We start from the raw sequence: 20,715 nt of genomic DNA on the forward strand, positions 1-20,715 counted from the left end.
TGGCCCTTGAAAACACCCCACGTGATCTGCCATAATTCTCCCTTTACAACTGAGTGGTACAGACTTCAGTACCGCAGACAAATGTGGCATAACATGTTGACTATGGCAAAGTCACACAATAGAAAGTACCCATGACCTTGAATCACTGCAGAACAACCAACCAGGGAGTCCTCTGTTGAGGAAAGATTGCATTGTGTTCTTATACAAAGGAACGGTAAATTTTTATAATGATCAATTTCTGAATGGTTTTCTGTTCATCACGTAGAACAGCTACCATTAACTTAACTGACAAATGTGTTTAACAAAGCACTATCCTGATGAACCTTCCTCCCCCCAAAAATGGACTTTACACTTTGGACAGCAAATGTTGTCCTGACCCCCAAACTCCACCAAAAAACACCGTTAAACAGATTATCGAAATTATATTATAAAATTATTTATTTGAAAAGGTAGTTCTTTTCCCTAAGTATAATTTTGTAGAATCATGATTTAAATTGATTTTCTTAAATAAGGCCCTGATTTTGGTTTCAGGAATTTCTCAGCTGGTGCCGAAAAGTGAATTGTGAGTGTTTGGAGGCTTAGCAAACAGTGTCATCTAACAGAGAGTCACGAATATAACTTTCTTCTTTGTTTGCGGACTTTGCTTGAGGGTTGTTACATGAGAAAAAGGCGCACTTGAATTTCACTTCTGACAACCTCCCAAGCACAGGAGCTGTATTTCTTTTTCTTCAGATACTTAAGGATCCCGAGGAAGTACCTCCGGACAAGAATTCCCAAATAGTCGGGACAAAGCAGAGTTTCTTCTTTCGTCTGCCCCAGCTCTTCCACACTGTGATGAAGGCCAGAGAGCAGTTTGTCGAGGAGCGTGTGGTCCCAAGCTGCAGGGCTGTTGTCTGTGCTGAACAGGTTGAAGATCTGCTGGAGCATCAGGAGACACAAATAGGTGCGTTGTGTCTTCTGCATTCGGGTGATGTTCCCGCTTTCCCAAGGAAATCGGAAGTCGGTTCTGTCGTTCAGGCACAAGTGAGGGGGGATGCTTTTCAGCTGTCCCATAAGACTGAAGATTTCCCGTTTTACTAGGCTGTGGATCCAAGGCAGGTCCCCGCCAAGAGAACAAGCCGGGATGGAGCCCAGCATCACTCCTGCCACTAGCCACCAACAGATCCGGGCCATCGCGAATTGGACGATTCGCTAGACGTCCTGCAGGGGGAGCGCGGGCACCGCTCCACAGCGCAAAGGGTCCTCCGTGGGTTCTCTGAAAAGCGTGCTTCTCGAGCTGGCCGCAAGAGGGCGCGCGAACGCAGACTCGGCAGCCTTTCTGTCGGTCGGGTCGCGCAGAGAAAAGTCCACGGCCCCATTGAGGAAGTAGCTCCGTGCAGCTTTAATAGTGCAGGAAAGAAAAGTCCCTTTCGGCGGCCCGGAGGGCTGAAGACGGAGCTTTGCCGTGGCCTCGCCGGGGACATGTTTCTTAGGGACCGAGCACAGAACCTCGCATTTGCTGCGCTTTCCCCCAGTTTTGTGCTTTCCTTTCGCACAGAAACTCTAGCGAGGCCACTTTTACAAAGAATCCGTTTACTGAGGGATTCCAGGCTCGGAATCCGCACACGTTGAGTCGTTTTTACAGCTTCGGGACAGTGTCTGTGCGAGATGCTGACAGATTCAGAGACGGAGGAACACGGAAACCAAGGGATGTAACAGGACAGCGTTGGGGACGCCATCGGAGTGAGTGGGGGCGCGGCCACCCTGGGGGCCCGAGCCCGGGAAGAAAGTGCGCCCGGGACAGGCTTTGTGACTTTCATGGTGACTTTTCAACGTTACAGCGTTACAAGGTGGTGGGGTAAAGTATTGAAAAGATGAAAAGTTGGAACATTAAATCCGCGTTTTATCAAAATATCGAAATATTGTAACATTAAGGAAAAATATCAAAGGTAAGATGTTGAAAATATTTTTCACATTTCAACTTAAAACAGCGTTTAATTAAACTTTTTAAAAGTTTAAGATCCTTTAATGTTGAAAAAAATGTCAAACGTAATATTTACAAAATATTTTTTAACCTTAAGACTATTAAGACAGCATTTTACTTAACTTCATTGAAACTGTATTTTATGTACACCGAAACAAGAATTGAAGATAATTTTACTTTCTTGGCCTTAGGGGAAGTGAACTCATTACTATTTTCAAGATTACTTCTTTACTTGTTTTCGTGTTTGACAATTTCTGGTGACTCCGTGACAATTTTCAATAATTTTTATTCAATTTGACATTACTGGAACAGCTTTCATAGGATTCCACCTTGACAATGCTCTTTAAAAGGAAAGTTAGAGTTGTGTAAAAGCAGTGGAGGACAGTTAGATTTTCTTTCGACACAATGAAGAGAACTATATGAATTAACGTTTGGTATTCAGAATTTTAGCAACTGCATGGAACTTGCCAAAATTTTACTTGTATGGGGCCCCCTTCCTCTGTAAGACTCTCAGGGCCTCGCAATACAAGGTCATTTCTTGTCTTTTAAATTTTGATATTTTGTTCATCATGGACGTTTCGGCATTAATTTTCATTTTTTAGCATTGAATGAAAATAGTATTTATCTTCATTACTTAGATTTGGTACTTCTCAACTTCCGTGTCCGGGGAACATAATCACTTTACCCCAGTATTAATCCAAGAGATGGCTTTTGAATTAGAGTGTTGTGATCTTCAGTGGCTGAAAATCTCAGAATGTCTCATTTCCCATCATCCTCTCCACCCCTCCCCCTTTTAATTCTTTTACCGTTTTCCTGGTCTTTACCACTTTTTAATTTGATCTGTGCCTTAACATAATATCACCAGAGGTATTCTGAATCTGCGGGTGAGGGAAGGGATTATTTAGCTCATTTATAGGATTCATAGAGCAGCCATTTGTTTTTTTGTTTGCCTTTGACAACTTTCCTCCATTCTGGTTTTCTGCAGAGAGTTTCAAGTGTGCTGTAAGATTTCCTCAATTAACGTGCCAGGCACCGATCTAAGGGTGGAAACGAGGGCCTGTTTTTTCAAAGTCCTACATACAAGCCCCTCTCCTAGAGTTTCCACTGGGGAACCTCACCACGCACACACCCGACAGTGTTAAAAGAGCTGCAATGAAAGCTTCTCTTGGCTTGGCTGAACATGGACTATACGATTACCATATGTTACCTTAATACTAAAGGCAGCCATCACTCGCAATGTCAGATTCTCAGCCTGTCATTTGCAAATTTTTTGTTTAACATTTACAATTTCCTATGTGACCACTAGTAAAGTTGTTTCGGTGTTTTAAGAGCGGAAATGAAAATCTGATGTCATTTCAATTCAGGAGCCACAGATTTTTGAAGCAAGTGAAGCTTTCAGCTGACTTCCAGTCCCTCCTCTTCATCAGTTCCCTTTGCTCTGAGCTGCACTGAGCATGCTCGCACTTCATTAATCCTAATGGAGCCTTTAGTGTCTGTCCTCCCTGCTCCCTGGAGACCAGTCAGCATCCCTGTCTTACTTTCCCTGAATCCACATTGCCAAGCACTTTGTCTCCTCTGTGCAGGCAACATCTCTTGGGTGACAGAATGAAGAGCACTGCATGAATTAACTCTTAGTGTTAACCTTTGATCTGTCCTGATAGCACAAAACTACCTTGGGGGAGGGAATCATGGTATCCATCAAGTCCACGCAATTTCTCATAATATAGATGTCTTGCGTGATCTTAATTGTCAAAAAAAGTGTATATAAACCTTGTGCTACTTTCTCATTGTAATGGGGAAAAATATTTTTTACCAACACAAAACTTACTTAAACGCTTTCATCACTCCCACGGTGTCCCAGAGAATATTCCTACATGGCTTTATGTCAGGTTGAAATCATATAACCTAATTCAATCAAGCACGTGGGGTTAGAGAGATACAGGGTTTCCCAATCCACTAGGCTTCACAATATTTTAGAATCTTGTGATGGTGAATTTTCTGTGTCATTTTGATCGGACTACGGGGTGTCCAGATATTTGGTGAAACGATCTAAGTGTATGTGAGGGTGGTTTGAGATGAGCTTAACATTTCAGTAGATGGACTGAGGAAAGCGGAATGATCACCCTTCCTGACCTGAGTGGCCCTCATCTAACCATCTGAAGGCCTGAATAGACCAAAAGGCTGACCCTCGCCTGTCAAAACCACAAAATATAATTTAGCTGCAACAGAACTGGACTCTAAGGCTTATAGCAAAGGGAGTGATGAAGGGCCAGTAGAAGGAAACAAGGAAAGAAAGAGCCGATTACTCTGGCGGGGACTTAAAGGAGAGTGATTCTAGTCCGGAGGCCAGCCATCAGCTGTGCAAAACCAGCCGCATGATTCCTCTGTCATTTTGTCCCCCAGATGTAATCATTTTGGGCACAAGGAGGAGAAATCATGCCAACAAACTCACTGGAGACTCATTTGAAATAACACCACCAAACTTCTCATTCCCTAATTCGATCTGGCAGAATAACGGATATTAGTCCGTTTCAATATGCATTTCACATGATTAGCAGATCCACTCATAAACGTGGGTCATCTCAATATCATTAATACTCAAGACGATGATATAGCTGAAATGGTATCTGACTATTAAAATCAGATGACATTATTGAGCACCTGCTATGGACGAGGGTCTGTCCTAAGCACTTGCGATTCATGGCTCTGAACACTCCTTTGAATGCACATGCATTTATAAAATAGGTGTTTGTCAAGCACCTTCACGTGTCCGTCTTGTTCTAGTCACTCTAGTGCATATCAGTTAACAGAATGGGCGGATACAGGTCCTTTTATTAACCCCAGTTTATGAAGAAGGAAACAGAGCCACAGGGAGATGAAAGAACTTTCCCCAATCATAGCAACAGTTTGGAATTTAGGCCTTCTGACTCCAGTCCAAGCTCTTAACAACCGTCTAGGGATTTCACTGTTCCAAAGAACCAAAGAGGCTGCTGAGGATCTGAACATCCTTTCTCCAGGACAGTGTCTGTGGTGGCGACTTTCACGGAGCAACTTGGCTAGGTCCACAGACAGCCACCCGGCAAGTGGCCTAAAAGTGTAGCTGGAGGGAGACAACCATAAGGGGAACCGCCTACCAGGATCACAGTTTACACCAGCAGACCACCAGCGTCGACAAACAACACGTCTGTAACTTCTTGTAACTAACACACTTGACATCTTCTGTTTAACCTGAAATGTAAGAGCCCTGTGCACCAAAGTGTGCCCAGTTCTTACATTCCAAGTTCTCCAGCTGCTGCTGGCTCTTACACTTCACGGATCTTGATGCTTGCTTTGGTTTACTGAGCCAATGAGCTCATGTGACTGGTACAGTCTCCTCCTAGTGGAATCAGAACTTAAAACCACCTAAACCTCTGGAATGTGCTCCTGGATTCCGTATCAGCTTGTGTGGTGTAGACGTGTGGGCCGTGTTTGTGCTGCAGCTACCTTTAGTTACTGTTTCTGTGCCTGGTTGGGCGCGCACACACACACGCACATACACACACACACACACACACACACACACACACACACTCACTCACACACGTGCTGTCTTGCCCTAGATGGGAAGGGAGGATCAGGCGTGGATACATTCACACCAGGCTGCCTCTAGCTGACACTGCTCAGGGATTCTCCACAGACATCCAAAGCCCCCACAGTTGTGGCCTGGGTCTCCCTGGTCCCCTGCCCCAGCCACAGGTATCTGGGGCAGCTGAAGTCCAGGGTCAAGGCAGGACCTGAGAGGGCTGGGCAGCTAGCTCAGGGCAACGCGGCTCGGCTCTCACCCCCGCCTCGGCCAAAGCCAGCTCTGCCTCTCGGGTCTCCAACACTTTCCACCATATGTAAACTTCTAATACATTATCATTAAAGTATGTTAGTAACTCCCAGAGAATGAACACGATATGGCTACTCTGGAGGTTTTTAGGAGAAATGACAGTACAGGAATTGCTAGGAGAGCTTTCCACACTGAACATAATAATTGAACAAAGTGAATGAAAGTAAATAAAATTATGCACATATGTATGTATGTGTAGATGTTTATGTATACACATCTAAGTCTGCATATACATAGTCATGGATATGATATATGTACCATATGAGTATCTTCTTCAAAACCCCATTTAGAAAGGATCATAATATTTGAAAGATGTTTAGGAATCAAAGACAGACACAGAAGAAGTGCAGAATTGGTAAGACTTTCTCCTACTTCTAAACTCGTCCAGGCAGAAGAAGTAGTAGAGAAGAGGAAGATAAAGGACAAAAATGTATTAACATATTACGACGATCTTCTCCACCCACAATTTATAGAGAGCAAACTAAAGCATTGGCGAGGTCAACTGAGGCAAAGATTCAAGAAATCCTTCCAAACTGATATCTCTCTTCACTACGTGAACAATTCACATGCACACACACTCACACACACACACATACACACACACACACACAAAATCCCTGGGGAACTATGTCGAGTACAACACTGTGTAGGTTGTAGAAACACCTCCGGAATTCTACCAGTATTCTTACACTTCAATGAAAAAGCCTCTGCTTGTCAGGCGGCAACACTAGAATTCTCTATCAGTTCAGAAAATATATCTGAACTCTGACTACTTGGAAGAGCTGCCAATGTCATCATTCCATGTGATAATGATTATCTTTTCCAATCAGTCAGACAGAACCACATATTTGGAATGAATTGATGAAGCTGGAAATTTACTGTTCACACTGATATTTAAAACCATCAACTAGAACACCTCCTGTTAATTAAAACACCAAAGCAGTTGCACGCCCACTTTGCACAGCTCTAGCCCACAGTGTGGATAAGGATAGTTAGTAGCAGGCTGGAGCAGGAAATGCAGTTTTATCCCTTCTCTCTTTAGAGCGGCCCGTTGTGCAAAGAAGCCTTGCCCTGCCTGAAGCTGCACACTTGTTCTTTTTGTAATGATATAAGCTACAAAAGTGTTGTATTCAAGTATGAGGTCAATTCTTGACCCACACAGCCTGCTGTTCATTTCGGAAGTGGATCTTCAGGATGGAGTAAGATTGGGGATTGGAAGAGAAGCCTGCCCTCCTGCATTGGATCTCGCCATGTCCCGGCCTTTCCCAGGTGGCCAGCGGAGGGCGCACTTCCTAGGTGAGGACTTGATTAGCCCACGCAGTGAACTGAGCTCAGTTGATTCCTTTGACTTTCAGCACCAAGTTCATCATTGTAACGATAGCATTCAGTCAGGTCCCCCAAATAGTCATCAGAACGCTCATGGAAACGAAACTGCCTACAACGACTTTGAAAAACAGCTCCTTTTCAATTTTTGTTTTGTGGTTTGCTGCTGTAACGAGAAACCTTGAACCTAAAACCACAAGGGAACCGGAGCACTTGTGAGGGTGGGTAGCAGGGTGGAGGGAGTGAAGCGATTGTATAAGGGACTGACTGCGTTCAGGAAAGCAGGACTGGGAGGAGGGTGGGCGGAAGACACCAGGGGCAGGGATCAGCCAATCATACCGCTCATCTTTCCCACTTGATTCTGGATGACTCCTCTCACGTGTGTCTACCCACCGCTCTTTACTGAGGGAGTGTAAATCCGCTACACTTCTGACGTGGCTACTGAACGTTTTCCATGTGTTCCAGAACTCTTCTCAATTCCACAGAATTCCGGCTTTTGGCAGGCGTTTTATGACAAGTGGTAGAACTGTTCCGTAGGACTTAACAATAACTGTTCTCTTAGGACAAAATCTATTTTGAAGTAGATTTACATAAAAAATAAGATTTACGATCTCAGAATTTTAAATACTCACAAGTTTTCTTTGACAAGTAATTAATACAAACAAAATGCAAAATACACATGGAAATGTAAACAAGTTTTATAAATTTTAATACAATGTAAAAATGAACATGTAATGACATATGGTTTTTAAATATTATAAATATGATAGACTCTAGAAGAAGGAATAAATAGAGAAATAAATTAAATAAATAAGTAAACAAACAGAAAAACAAGCATAACAGCAGTCACTTCTTCGGGGCTGATGACATTGGAGCTGAATTTTTTAACACGTTCTAGCTCAATACTCTGACAAAATATTTGCTGAATTAAATACAATCAATTCTTGACTGAAGCAGAAAGAAGAGCCCTTTGAAAGGACCAAACACATGTGCATGTATGATGTGGCACAGTCATCCGTGAGAATCATTTCAAGGTGAGCCCAGGTCTCCATCCTTCTGTCTTAACCCTTCTTGCAAGCTTGTTAATGAAGGGAAGAGACTCATGATTTCCCCTCTGACAACCTCCCAGGCACAGTCACTGTATTTCTTCTGTTTCAGGTAGAGACGGATGCCCGAGAAGTACCTCTTCACGTCCGCTGTAGGGTCCTTCCCAGCGGCAGATTCTGCCTGTCGCACCGCCTGCACCACACAGGGTTTCAGGTCTTCCAGCTGCCGATGGAGTCTATGGCGGAGCTTTTCTAGCAGGGTCGTGTTCCAGGCAGCAGAGGACTGCTCTCTGAGGAAGACTCTGGAGGTCTGCCCGAGCATCTCATAAAGGACAGAGATGGCCTGGGTCTTCTGGACCTGGCGGCCATTCACTGCCTGCTGGGGGAATCTGAAGTCTTTTCTGTCATCCAGACACAGGGAAGGGGAGATTCTCCCCATTTCCTTTAAGAGCAGGAGGTTCTCATTGCTGACCACATCATGGTTCAGAGTCAGGTTGCAGCCCAGAGACCCACCGAGGCCATAGCTGAACACAACCAGGGCCGAAAGGAGAGAGAGCATGAGGGCCATGGAGAAATGTGGGTGCTGCTGCTGGCCTGGCTGAGCTGAGCGTCGGATGAACCTTGGCCTCTAGGTCCTCTGATGACATTCTTTCTGAGCATGGCCATTAAATAGGGAACACAATCCTTTTCATTTTCTAAACATTTCACTAGGCTTTCACTTCCGTTATTTTGTTTTCATTTGTGTCTTCTCCATTTGCTCTAAGAAAATATCAGTCTGCACTATTAATTTTGTAACGGAAGTTGAAGTTTCCTGGTAAACTACAAATGAGCCCATAGAAATGGATACTTATCAATCAATTGAGAAACGTCTTGTCCAGAAGTCAGAACTGTGAGTAAGTATGTAAATGCACAAACATATGCACATATCATGTACATTTTTAATGCATAAATATTGCTCCTCTCATTAGAAACAAAATTTGGCCTTGAATCTGGGCAACATTTTTACCTCCTTCCTTTAGTTACAGAGGGAGACAGGCTCTCTCACCCCTGTGCATTTGTGGATTTTGTTAGGTACTTACCACACGGTGTATAGGAGATAAGCTCTGTGGCACCCAGGACTGGGATTTGTTACTCTTTTATTCACAGCCGAGGCTGATGATCATTAGTGAGTAAGTTCCTGGGATGTTTCTCTTCCTGCTAGAACACATTCATGCAGGTCCATGTGGTTACGCTTCACTAGGGCCACAAGGTCACGACTAACAGAGACATTGCCCTGCTTTCCACCATTGTGTGACGGGTCTATAGGGCTCCTCAGGTCGTGCCAATACTTGCAGCAGGAATCCTGGTTCTTTCTGGTGCATGTAGGTTGGCGATTCTAACACCAAGATAATTTTATTTTCCCAGGAGCACCTCATTCACAAGGGAGGTATCACCTCTAGAAATCCTCTCCCTCTGAAGTGACACAGTCCCCACTCCAAACTCTCCCCACTCACTCCCTGAGTGCAGGCTGACCACATCCTGAGGAGTTTAGGATTCCCCTGCTGTGAAGAGATTGTCTTTGTTGGCAAAATAAGGAATTTTCTAGGTTCCGGGCCCTTCCCACTGGATGCGCTGAGGACCCTCCTTCTCACTGGTGACCTCCTGACCCATGTGCCCAGGTATCAAGAGTGAAACCAGTCCTCAGTGCTGATACCAAAGTTTATTTTTTCTAAATAAGTGGAGGAACTAGTTATCAAATTGTAATCATTTCACCTTTAGTAGGCAAAGAATTTTTATTTTTCCAGTATGGCTTTTATTGTCTGATTCTTTTATTTCCATTATTGGACACTCGTTATGCTCAAAATTGGTGAGCTGGTCACAGGAGATCGAATGATGACGTCTCTCAGCAGAAGCTTACGGGACAGAAATTAGTGAACTTCAGCTGTTCATTCAGTCCGCATGTTTCTATTGGGCCTCTTTGTTCATACTGCTCTGTCTCATGTAAAGAGGGCATGAGCCTGGGCTATTATGCCAGGGAGACATAGCCTTCTTTCCTTTACTTATGCGTGCTATTTCACTTTAAATTTTAAAAAACAACAGTAACAAGAATCTAAATATCTTATTTTTCTGCACAGCAGTGTACTGGGCATGGTCTGTCTCGCTCCTGTGGCATAATTTCTGTTTCATCCTGCGGTTAATACAAACAAGGGAAAGTAAAACAAGGGCATAGGGGCTTCACTGTGATTGTCTATAATTTTCCCGACTTCAGATTTTTTCTTTCTCATTTCAACGTTCCTAGAAAGCAAAACTTGACAGTTGTGTGTGGACAAAAATAAGACAAAAGTAATTCAGAATGTCCCGAAAGTGCAAGAAGGGAAGTGACTCTTTGGGTGACAAAATGGCAAAGTGCAAGTTACCAAATTCAGGGTAGCCAAGTTGGGACCTGACCTATTGCAGTGGAAGCAGGGAAGCCAGTGTTGAATGACACAGAATCAGGACAGGGCTGCTTCTGCCAGAGGCTCACAGAACGGTACCTCCCGGGACAATGACCAGCCATCGCGTTACAAGACCAGCCACTTCATTTTTCTTCCATTGAATTCACGTGTGATGAGCTCTGAGGAGAGAAAGGAGGAATCACACCAACCCACTCTCAAGAGCCTGCCCCCCTGAACCCCAGTTGCCAGAACACTAACCCTCTCGGGCAGGATTGTGGATATGAGCCCTAGCCTGAGCACTCTACCCACTAAAGAAATCCACGCAGGCAATTAAATGTTTGCCTTGAGAAATCTAGAATTAACGGAGGGAATTAAGAAGAAGTTCAGCTCTTCATCTGGATAAGAATGATGATGGCTTTTTAAATAATAACACCGAAAGTTATCTCAGGCCAACTATGGACAAGCCACTATTCTAAGACCTTTGAGATTATTAGTTCAATAATCTCAATAACCCTGTTTGGATGGCACTCATCTATGAATCTGTTTGGAGAGAAATATAAATCTGGAGGGATACATTTTTCTGAAGGTACCGAAGATTCAAGGTCAAAACCTAAAGGAGACTTGAAATAATGACTTGTCTAGAAGGACCTGTTAAAGTGAAAGACTGAAATAGGCATGAAATGTATGAACCATAGAGAGGGATAGCCATGAAATCACACGAGCAGGGAAGGTGAAGTGATGAAGTATTTCCAGCTCCACTTCAAATGCCAAAGTATTGCTGTCTGTTGTTTTGTATGTCAACAGGGTTGTGGTTTGTATAAGTATCTGAGTTGTCTGACTTCTAAGGAAAAGTAAACAAAAATCCTTTTAAATAGTTATAAGGGAGTAGGTTTTACTGTCAACTGAAACAGAAGTTTGCACCTGGCACTGGAGGAACGCGCGTCCCTTCCTATGCTCAGCACGCTGCTGTGCTATCAGAGCAAAGGGTGCTGGGGACACTGCTATTGGCCATGTCTCCGTGGGAGGACTCCGTGCTCTTCTCCCCTCTGATCTGGAATGACCTGGAGAAACAGCTGACTCAGTGCTGTCCATTCCATTCGACTGTTCCTCCTCCTGAGGACCTGCCTGCTGCAGTCCACGCTTTAAACGTCTCTGTTCTCCTTCCACGAGCTGGAGCTGCCGCTGACTTTCAACTCCTTCACGTTTCCACATTTGCACGGTGGTTTTGGGAGCAAATGTGAGTCCCGCGGCCGGCGCAGCGTCCTCGTGATGGAATCAGAGGTGGAACTGCCTACCAGATGCCCGAATGCTTGCCTGGATTCTTTCCCAAGTCTTGGGAGTAGACGGGTGGGCAGAGCTCGGTGTCTGTACTGCGTTTCTGTGCGCGACTGGACTGACGTCAGGGGGACCTGGACCGCTGCACGCGGGACTGAGCTGGCAGGGACGGTGGAGGCGGGGCCGTGTTCACAATCTTGCTTGGGAGGCTGGAACACCTCCAGGGCTTCCAGCTGGGGCTGCACGGTGATCCCTCACACCCCATCCTTGGCACTGGGCGTCCCTTCTCTTGCCTGGGGGTGTAAAGACCCGCTCAGCTTCTCGACCCGTACCTGGCGTGCGGGCTGCGCAGCGCCCACTCCCCCTTCCCCAGCCCTGCAGCCCTGCAGCTTGGTCCTCCAACGCTTTCGAATATTTAGTAACTCTGGGATGTGAAACAGGACAGGGCTATAGAGATTTCCAGGGCAAGGTGACACTATGAGACCAAACCTTTTACGCCCTAATAGTAGTATAATGGAAATAACAAGTACCACAAAAATTAAAGGTGCAGTTAAAAAAAAAAATCAGCAACCATGAGTGGAAGGAATCATACATATCATTTGAAAGATGTAAGGCAATCACAAACTCAGAGCCAGGTGAATCCAAAAAAATGTCCTTGTAGTCCTCCTCCAGTAAGGTCCCCAACAAAAGGTGGAGGAATAAAGAAAAACCAAGACAAACATCGTTTAACATGTGAATTAGAGCCCTTTAACCCGTCAGTTGGAGAGGAGCAACCTAGAGATTGAGTCTGTAAACTGAAGCAAAGATTTGAGAGACCCCTGCTGCCTGAGCAATTCATACCCACTTCCTGATGAACTTGTTCATTCACAGTCTGGATACCCTTAATACCTTTCTGTTCCTCCCAAATGCGTACTCCGCGGGCTGTTGTTTGGCAACAGTTATACTCTCTGACACTCCTTTAAGTTGTGCTCTCTTACTACTGAGTCAAGGTGGAAGGGAAGCAAGTGGAGTCATTACTCAAAGTGACAATGAGAATTTTCTCCTGATTATAATAAAGTCAAGCGACGTGATCTGATAGTGGGAATGAATTTGAAAAACTGCCAACTTACTTTTAAGGAAGTGATCATACCCCTTCCAAAAGGAGATATTTCTCAATTTCCTCTCTTCGGCACACCCACACTGGCAGGCTCTCAGTGCCAAGTACCCTGAAAGGACAGCAAAGGAGTGATGATTCAGGAGGCGTTGCCAGCTGAAGCCTGGAGGCAAGAAACATGTTCTGACCATTTCTGTGCAGGTAGCTGCCCATTGTCCAAAGAGGGCGGACGGGCCCTGCCTGCAACTGGGGGATTCTCCCTCTCCAAGATACAACAGCTAAGGAAGTGGGCTTAGTCAAATATTGGGGTGGGATCTTTCCAGGACAGAGCCTCTTTGTAGCTCTGAAGAAGTAGGTGAGGATCAGACTCTTGCAGGAACAGAAAGAAGCCTGCGGTCTGCAGCCTTTGGTGATTGTCGTTGTCCCTCTTGGCCAATAGGTGGCGATCTTCCCCTGTAAATGCTTTAATCATCCCCAGGGTAAAATCCACCGGACTTTCTAGTTCCTTTTAGCTACAGCTACCATTACATCATGGTAACAGGGACATTCACAGTTCCAAAAATATTCATCCGAAGGAGAAAACTAGTCCGTTATATAGCAGTTGTTTCTGAAACACCTAGAACTCTCATTCGACTTTTGCTTTTAATTGGTGGCTTTATACTCTAAAGGGAAATGAATGACGAGAAACCACAAAGGGGGAGGCAACAGCTGTATGGGTGGGCAGTGCAGCTGAAGAAGGAGTAAGTGAGGAGAGCACGCTGGGAATTTCTACATTGGAGAAAAAGGAAGTGATTCTGCTATGGGAACAGGGCAAGGGACTTCAGAAAAGCAAGGAAAGAAGACAGAAGAGTGCCACGTATTATTACACGTACCATAGGAGATTCATTCCTGCTTACAGACTACTCTTCCACCCATTTATGCAAGCTGCCATTTCCACACTGGACATGCTTACTTTGATGTGAGTAGTGACTATACTTTAGTCTTCGTAACACTTCCCAGAATTCTGTTTTTTACACTGTCTTGTTTTGCAGATAGTTATTGAGAGATGGGAGAGTTCACTATTCTGACACTCGAGTAGGACAAGTAAGTCGTGAAGTCATCCTAGATAAAGTGCTACATAGCTCACTGCTGAATATCAGTACCGTCACCTTCCAAGTCCTCCCCTTTGGGAAGCTATGCAGCGATTCCATCGCCTAGTCCACCCTTCAAAGCAATTTTGGAACTCTTTCTCTGGAATGGCCATCAGAGCTGTTGTCATATTACCCTTGATGTCCTGAGTGTTATCAAAATGTCTTCCTTTCAATATTTTCTTTATCTTCGAGTAATGAAAGAAGTCACAGGGGGCCACATGAAGTGGTTAGGGAGGATGTTCCAATACACTTATTTGTTGACTGGCTAAAAACTCCCTGACAGATAGTCCCCATGTGAGCTGGTGCATTGTCCTTACTCAAGTGCCATGAATTATTTGGGAAAAGCTCAGGTCGTCTAACTCTGTCACACAGCCTTTTCAGCACCTCTCAACAGTAAACTAGGTTAACTGTTTGTCCAGTTGGTACAAATTCATAATGAATAGCCCACCCATGTCAAAAAAAGGTCTGTTGCAATAAATTGTTGCAATAAATGTGCATATTTAATTGTCAGATCTTCGTATACCTATACTTAAAAAACGATGAGAAAACAGTTACCATATTTAAGCCTTAACACTGTGAACATGTTTGAAGATGTGTTAGTTTGTTTTATGTTCACAATAACTCTAGGAATATTTCCACCTTATTTTACATTTGAGGAAGTTGATGCTCAAAGAACTTCTAAATTCCCCAGGATCACACATAATTGCTGGCAGAATATGATTCAATACTGAATCCTATATTGCATATTTCAGGCAATTGAAAAGTTCATATTTTAAAATTCCTTTCAGAAAAAGGCCGAGCTCCCAAGATAAGAAGGAATTCTGCCAACAGACTGCCTTTGGACTCAGAAATCCAAGCCTTCCTAAGATATCCAACCTGTTGGTCCTCTTCTAGAAAACCCTCACGAATACTCTGGGAATCCAAATGTTCCCAATCATTGAGCATCTTCTGAAATACTCTGTCCTCCAGAGGGGAGAACAAAACCGCACAGGACAAAATATATTGAAAATTTAACTACGGCCCTGGCCAATCCCAAGTTGGAAAGCAGCAAATCCAAACGTTGAGCGTGTTACCTCAGGAAAGATGGCTGGCCCCTCCACAATCGCAGGGGCTCCCTGCCACCTGAGCAATCACACATACTTCCTGGTGAAATGCCTCAGGGAAGATATTGTGCTCCTCATAAAAATTCCTCTCAACATCTACCACAATTGAGACACTTGAATAAATAAAATGTCACTAGCTCGCAGGAACAATGACACTATGCATTCACAATCCTTAGCTTCTATCAGGCTTCTCCATTTTGCTACGTATGCAGAGGTTTTACCACTGAGTGAAAGACATTTCAAGATCGTTTTTCAAGATGACAATGAGAACATTTCTCTATTTCGTAATAGTCTGATATTAGGAGTAAATCTGTGAAACTAATATTGTACTATTGAGAAGTGTATGATCAATGATTCAAGAGATTGTCCTGATTAGCACTGAGTTCCATTCCCGGATTGGCAGCTCTACCTGCCCCCAGGGTCCTGTAGTGTGTGGAAGGGGTGATTCACAGGGAAGCTCTGCTCTGCACAGTAGGTTGTAGGCAGGGAACACACCTTTCTCTGTCCTTTTAACTGCCCGGTCCAAACAGTCCAGCCAGCCTGGAACCAGAGACTCACACTCTTTCTCTTTGTAACAGACACAGGGGAAGGCAACAGGCAGGCTCATGACGGCATTAGAACGTATCATTACCAAGAAGTAGCCGTGTTAAGTAGCATGAAGGGACATCCCCAAGAAGTGGTAGCATCTGCCAGGATCAGAAGCCTGTCCCCCAGTCTTGGTCTCTGCACTTGTTCCACTGGGTCACCAGGGAGCTGTTTCTCCTGAGAGGAGTTTCCTTTGCCCACCCACAGGCTGGATCCACTTTCTGTTTTCTTCTAGCTACAGCTACTATTGCATCACACTCAATGGACATTAAAGAAAGCCTCTCATGCAGATGTTTCTGCAAAACCTGGAAATGTGATGCCCTTTTGCTTTTTACTTGTAATGTTCTACTCTTTAGGGAAATGTTTAAGCTGAAACCACAAGGGAACAGAAAGCAGTTGTGTGAATGGGCTGAGAGGTAAAGCCTGAATGACAAAGGGCTGTGGGGCTTTCTACCCTGGAGAGGAAGGAAAGTGTTGTGCTATGGGAGCATATCCTGGAATGTGCCAGATGCTGGAGCCATTAACTATCCTGCTGCTCTGCCCTTTAGCTAGATATTTATTGCGCTCTCTCAGATATGAGTACAAGCCACCATTTCATCACTGAAAAAATAAGACAATTCTGTGAAATGAGGAACGATCATTTTTCAGCCTTCTCCAGAGTTCATGACAGAATTCTGCTTTGTCCGGCTGCCTCTTTTTAGGTCAGTTACTGAAAGGTAGGATACAGGTCCTAAGAATTTGCTAGAAAGAGACACGTTATATAAGTATATGCTGGTGAGTGAATTCATTTGTTTTTCCTTCTTCTCAATACACCATTGAACATAACATTAATTTTGACCATTGCTTTTACGTTCCTTGCCCCACAAGAATCAAAGACACAAGAGAGCAGGAACCTTATTCCTTCTGTTCACCTCTGAATCCTCAGCGTAAAACACAACCTGATATAGAGAAAGTCAAGAATTTCCTTAAATTTGAATGTAATACGATGGGTAAATGATTTGTGAGATCCATTCTTTAAACCAAGTTGCACGTTCAGGCTTGGTGTTTCTTTTAAAAATAAACTACTACAAGAATTTTACTATGGTAAAATCATAATAAACAAAAAGAATCACAAATGTAAAGAACTAAATAGAAAGAACATATTTTATTGTATCACCATGATGTAAAGATGCATGTGCGAGACACTATATGAAAAAATTATTACGAATAAATAAATATTAAAATAGATAAACAGATCCATCAGCACGGGCATCTATAAGTGACGAGGGCCTCTAAAGTTGAACATCATGTTACCTAAAACTCTTGAAAATCTGCGACAAATTGATTGCACTTTTGTCATGATTACAACACAAGATAACAGACAGTCTTTGCCATGAGAAACACGAGGAAGTGTGACATTATTACTCAGTGAGAATCATCTCCATGTTGAACCAGCTGTCATTCCTCATTCCTTCATCTTCCCCACGAGTTCATTGGTAAGAGAAGGATCTCATGATTTCTGTTCTGACAATCTCCCAGGCACAAGGGCTGTATTTCTTCTCTTGCAGATAGAGGGTGATTCTCTGGAAGTATCTCCTCACGGCCAGAACGGAGTCCTCATTCAGCAGGGGCGTCCCTTCCACACCCACTTCCTGCGTCAGACAGGCTTCCAGGTCATTCAGCTGCTGATAAAGCCCAGCGCAGAATTTGTCTAGGAGGGTCTTGTCCCAAGCAGCGAAGGAGCCCTCTATTCTAAAGAGGTCCAAGGTGTGCTGGGTCATCTCCCGGATGATAGAGATGGCTTGAGCCTTCTGCAACTGGTTGCCACCAAACGCCTCCCGGGGGAATCCAAAGTCACGTCTGTCCTTCAGGCAGGAGAAAGGGGACATTCTCCTCATTTGTGCCAGGAGCATCAAGGCCCTCCTGTTAAGCAGGCTGTGGTTCTGAGGCAGGTCACAGCCCAGAGAGCAGTTGGAGTGGCAGCTGAGCACCAGCAGGGTCATCAGGAAGGAGAAGGGCAGGGCCATTGGGGGCTGTCAAATGCTGCTGGCCTGGCTGAGCCCGGGGCCTACACACCTTGTCTCCAGGCTCTGAAGCCCTTCCTTTGTGCATGTGTCTTATGTAGGGGACATGCGAATTTCCAGTTTCTGAATGTCCCCTTTCTACTTCTGCTTTTCTTTTCCTTGATGCACTTTCTACACATTTTAGATCAGCGCCATGCAAAGTTTTATTTTTCATATTACTCCTTGCCCACAGAGTCTTCCATATGTTTGCGTAAGTGAATCGCGAAAGAAAAGTTAACACAGATGTACGATATATATGAATGTACTGCATGTATATCTGTGCTTTACACATAAAAAAAGAAAGTGTAAAGTTTACTCTATTTATTTCGTCAAGGATTAAGAATGAATAAGTAAACATTTTAAGCTGCACGTTAAATTTAAAAGCTATTGATGTTTCCTTTAACGTAATTCAAGTTAATTTCACTTTATAACTAAGTTTGCCGAATGACTTTTAACGCAATATATTTACTCATATAAATAGTAACATATCCCATCTCCTGTTCAAATAAAAATGTATGCAATATGTCAAAATAATACCAACGTGTAGGTGTAATTTAAAATCATTCAAAACTACTAAACACCATTGAAAACTTAAATTAGTTATCCAACATTTGTTTTTTTGGTACTTAACTTTTAATTTTGCTTCATATCAGAAAATAGTTTTTAACTTTAGTAGTTGGTAAATATTCATCTATATTGTCAACCCTTTTTTGGTTTACTTTTGACATAATTATTGCTGACTTGAATAACTTTAGAAGAACTAAGTAATAAAATATAAACTGTTTGCATTTGATTGTCAAGAAGCACGTCACCCTGAGGCTCAAACATGAGGAACATCCCCAAAACAGCCAGTGGCAGCTGGTAAATAAGCAAAGGCGCCCTCTCACAATACGACTCTGAAATGAAGCCAATGATGGAGGGAAAGTCCTCCAATGAGCCATCAAGTCACCGGAGGTTTGGAGCACTGATCTCGCATACGTTTTGCCTATCTTCATTGAACCAAGGAGTCTCATATGATACACTAGAAAAATGCATACTAAAGAATAAGATTTTGTTGGATAGGGTTGGGCTTTGGAAGGCCACAAACCGTTTTCATAGCTGAGATTTGTTCACAGTCACAAGAACTAATTTTTGCACCCTTGGGGGCAATATTATCCCCAATGAGAGTACGTGATTTAGACATCATCAACTGGAATCTTTCATTGTATTTTTGCATTCACTTTCAAAAGTCCTAAAGGACTTTCAGTGTTTCCAATCAAGTCGCTTTTCTCAAACATAAATGAAACCATCTTTCTAAATAATTGAACTGGATAAATATTCATTATTATCATGGAAAGAATTACCGTTCAGCTTTGATCCTGAACTCTTTTTATTTTGCATAAGAAGTTACAGTGCTTCAGCCTGCCTGACTCCTACCCTTTAAATGGCAGGGATGAGACCTTCTTTGGTCAATCAGCTCTTTAGTAACTGGACTCTGTGTTATTAACCGTGCTATGCTCGGCACCTGGCCCAGTGTGGTCACCCATTAAGTTACTTTTACTAAAAAGTTTTTCAGATTTTCTCTTCCTACTGGGAGGTACTCACGAATGACCAAGTTGTGTTGTTTCATCATGACCATATTTGGTAGCATTACAATAGACAATGGCTAATATTTCCACTCTACTCATACTGGGGTCACTAATGTCTCCTGAGTTTATTGCTAAAACCACTAGGATTCTATTTCCTATAAGGTGCATATGGCTCTGGCAGGCAAGTTGCAAGTGCTGCAGCCTAATTTTCAACTTTTCCCTAACAAGTATGACCTCAGCTGCAAACTGCTTTCTACTATATCATAAGAGAAAAATAACTGGCCTGGTGTCATATACAGAGCCACGTATCTGAACACAAACTCTCCCTGATTCACGCAGCTCACAGAACCAGACAATTTGCCACATTACTATTTGGTTGAAATTTCCTGAAGTGGCTATTACCTACCTTGATCCTGAGACAGACTCTTGGGAAACCCCACAAAAACAATGATGAATGGTCATATGATTTCTGTGATCTCCATTCATTTCCGTGGGTTATTGGGCTCCATTTCGGTTTGAATTCCGAAACTTAGCCATGTATAATTAAAGCAATACATCAAGTCAAAAAGCAAGATTTGGATTCTGAATCCTTAGTCACTGTTATTCGCCTACTGACCAGTTCATTCTTCTTTATTTTCTAAGCATGGCTGTGTTCTCTCTTCTAGATGCCAGGCGTGTAGCTATAGTGACCTGCTATGGTCTCATGATTATGTTCCCATAAAATTTACATGTGGACGTCTGAGCCCCTGAAGTGATGACGTAATGTGACGAGGAAATTTGGAAATAATGAGGGCCTGAGGGAGCAACCTGGTGAATGGGATTAGTGCCCTCATAAAAGAGGCCTGAGCTAGATCCCTCCCTCTCCTGCCATGTGAGGATACAGGAGAACTCGGCATTATGTCCCCAAGAAGCAGGCTCTCCTCCAAAGCCAACCATGCTGACACCCTCATGTTCATTTCAGCCTGTAGACCTGTGAGCAAGAGATGTCTGCTCTTTACAAGATGCTGACTCTATGCTCTTCTCTTAAAGTAACCTGAATGGACTAAGACGTACCCGACCTAATTTCTTCTCAGAATACATCCCCGGGGTCCGTAAAATACCTGAAAAGAGAGAAATCATTTTCCTCAACCTTGGCATCTAGTCCAGTCCCTATTATTTCAGGAGCACAGTCAATATTCATAAAGAGAATAACGACGGTAACTACGGGACAAGGAATAATACCAACATACACTAGATTGATATGAATTGAGTGAACTATAGATCTAAATAAGTTGTAAATTCTTCATGGTTCTCTGAAGGAGG

The 20,715-nt window shown here is 43.5% G+C and overlaps 3 protein-coding genes across 3 annotated transcripts; all 3 read right to left on the minus strand.

Moving 5' to 3' along the window:
- Positions 1-654: 654 nt before the first annotated feature.
- On the minus strand, positions 655-1,188 carry LOC117032092 (interferon omega-1-like). The gene has a single exon (XM_033123266.1). It carries the CDS (start codon positions 1,171-1,173, stop codon positions 655-657), a length of 519 nt encoding a protein of 172 aa, XP_032979157.1. The 5' UTR covers positions 1,174-1,188.
- A 6,998-nt stretch (positions 1,189-8,186) lies between these two features.
- Positions 8,187-10,400, minus strand: LOC117032088 (interferon omega-2-like). The gene has a single exon (XM_033123261.1). It carries the CDS (start codon positions 8,769-8,771, stop codon positions 8,187-8,189), a length of 585 nt encoding a protein of 194 aa, XP_032979152.1. The 5' UTR covers positions 8,772-10,400.
- Positions 10,401-16,402: 6,002 nt separating this feature from the next.
- LOC117032089 (interferon alpha-4-like) lies at positions 16,403-18,062 on the minus strand. Its single transcript, XM_033123262.1, has one exon. It carries the CDS (start codon positions 17,807-17,809, stop codon positions 17,273-17,275), a length of 537 nt encoding a protein of 178 aa, XP_032979153.1. The 5' UTR covers positions 17,810-18,062; the 3' UTR covers positions 16,403-17,272.
- Positions 18,063-20,715: the final 2,653 nt, after the last annotated feature.

This window comes from Rhinolophus ferrumequinum, chromosome 12 (genome assembly GCF_004115265.2).
Source record: "Rhinolophus ferrumequinum isolate MPI-CBG mRhiFer1 chromosome 12, mRhiFer1_v1.p, whole genome shotgun sequence".
NCBI lineage: Eukaryota > Metazoa > Chordata > Mammalia > Chiroptera > Rhinolophidae > Rhinolophus > Rhinolophus ferrumequinum.